General features: G+C 53.8%; 1 protein-coding gene across 1 annotated transcript in view; it reads left to right on the forward strand.

Moving 5' to 3' along the window:
• LOC137366511 (WD repeat-containing protein 46-like) overlaps nucleotides 1–16 on the forward strand; it is a 46,790-nt gene extending 46,774 nt beyond the window's left edge. The window contains exon 12 of the mRNA XM_068028305.1: nucleotides 3–16. Within this exon, the coding sequence (XP_067884406.1) occupies nucleotides 3–16 (14 nt within the window). The remainder of the gene's footprint in view (nucleotides 1–2) is intronic.
• Nucleotides 17–558: the final 542 nt, after the last annotated feature.

Consider the following 558-nt stretch of genomic DNA (forward strand, 5'->3'; position numbering starts at 1 on the left):
AGATCACAGTGCCTGAAGATGGAAAGTCGTCATTTGGGTGCGAAGGCACACCAGCACTTGACCTCCCTTCCTAACCGGGAGACTGAGCATCGCGGCAGAGACCCATGCACCCTTTTGTCTCAAAAGAAAAATCGACCAGTTTTTTGTGTATTTTGGTGACAAACTCAGGGGGAGGGATCAAAGTGACCAACCGGTACCACACTATCACTGCCACTAATTGGTTTATGATCAGCCCTCAACCCCAATCGGGCAGTGTTTGGAGTAGTCCTGTCCAGTGCCCTAGGCGAGCGGTGACTTTGGCCTCCAGCTCTTGCCAGTTTGCCAACCAGGCCTCCTCGGCAGGGCTAAGATAGACTCCCAGGTAGAGGAGGTGGATGCGGCAGAGACGACCTGTTGACAATCGAGCATCCTCCACAGGTCACTGGGATTTGTGACCATGAGGAGTACGTCAACAGCATAAGCCGAGAGGAAGATCTCCATGCCCGGCCTGCGCAGAGCCAGACCTGTCAACCTCCTCCTTAAGAGGCACAGGAAAGGCTCGATGCAGACGGCATATAA

The sequence above is a fragment of the Heterodontus francisci genome, unplaced genomic scaffold (assembly GCF_036365525.1).
Source record: "Heterodontus francisci isolate sHetFra1 unplaced genomic scaffold, sHetFra1.hap1 HAP1_SCAFFOLD_865, whole genome shotgun sequence".
In the NCBI taxonomy this organism is placed as follows: Eukaryota; Metazoa; Chordata; class Chondrichthyes; order Heterodontiformes; family Heterodontidae; genus Heterodontus; species Heterodontus francisci.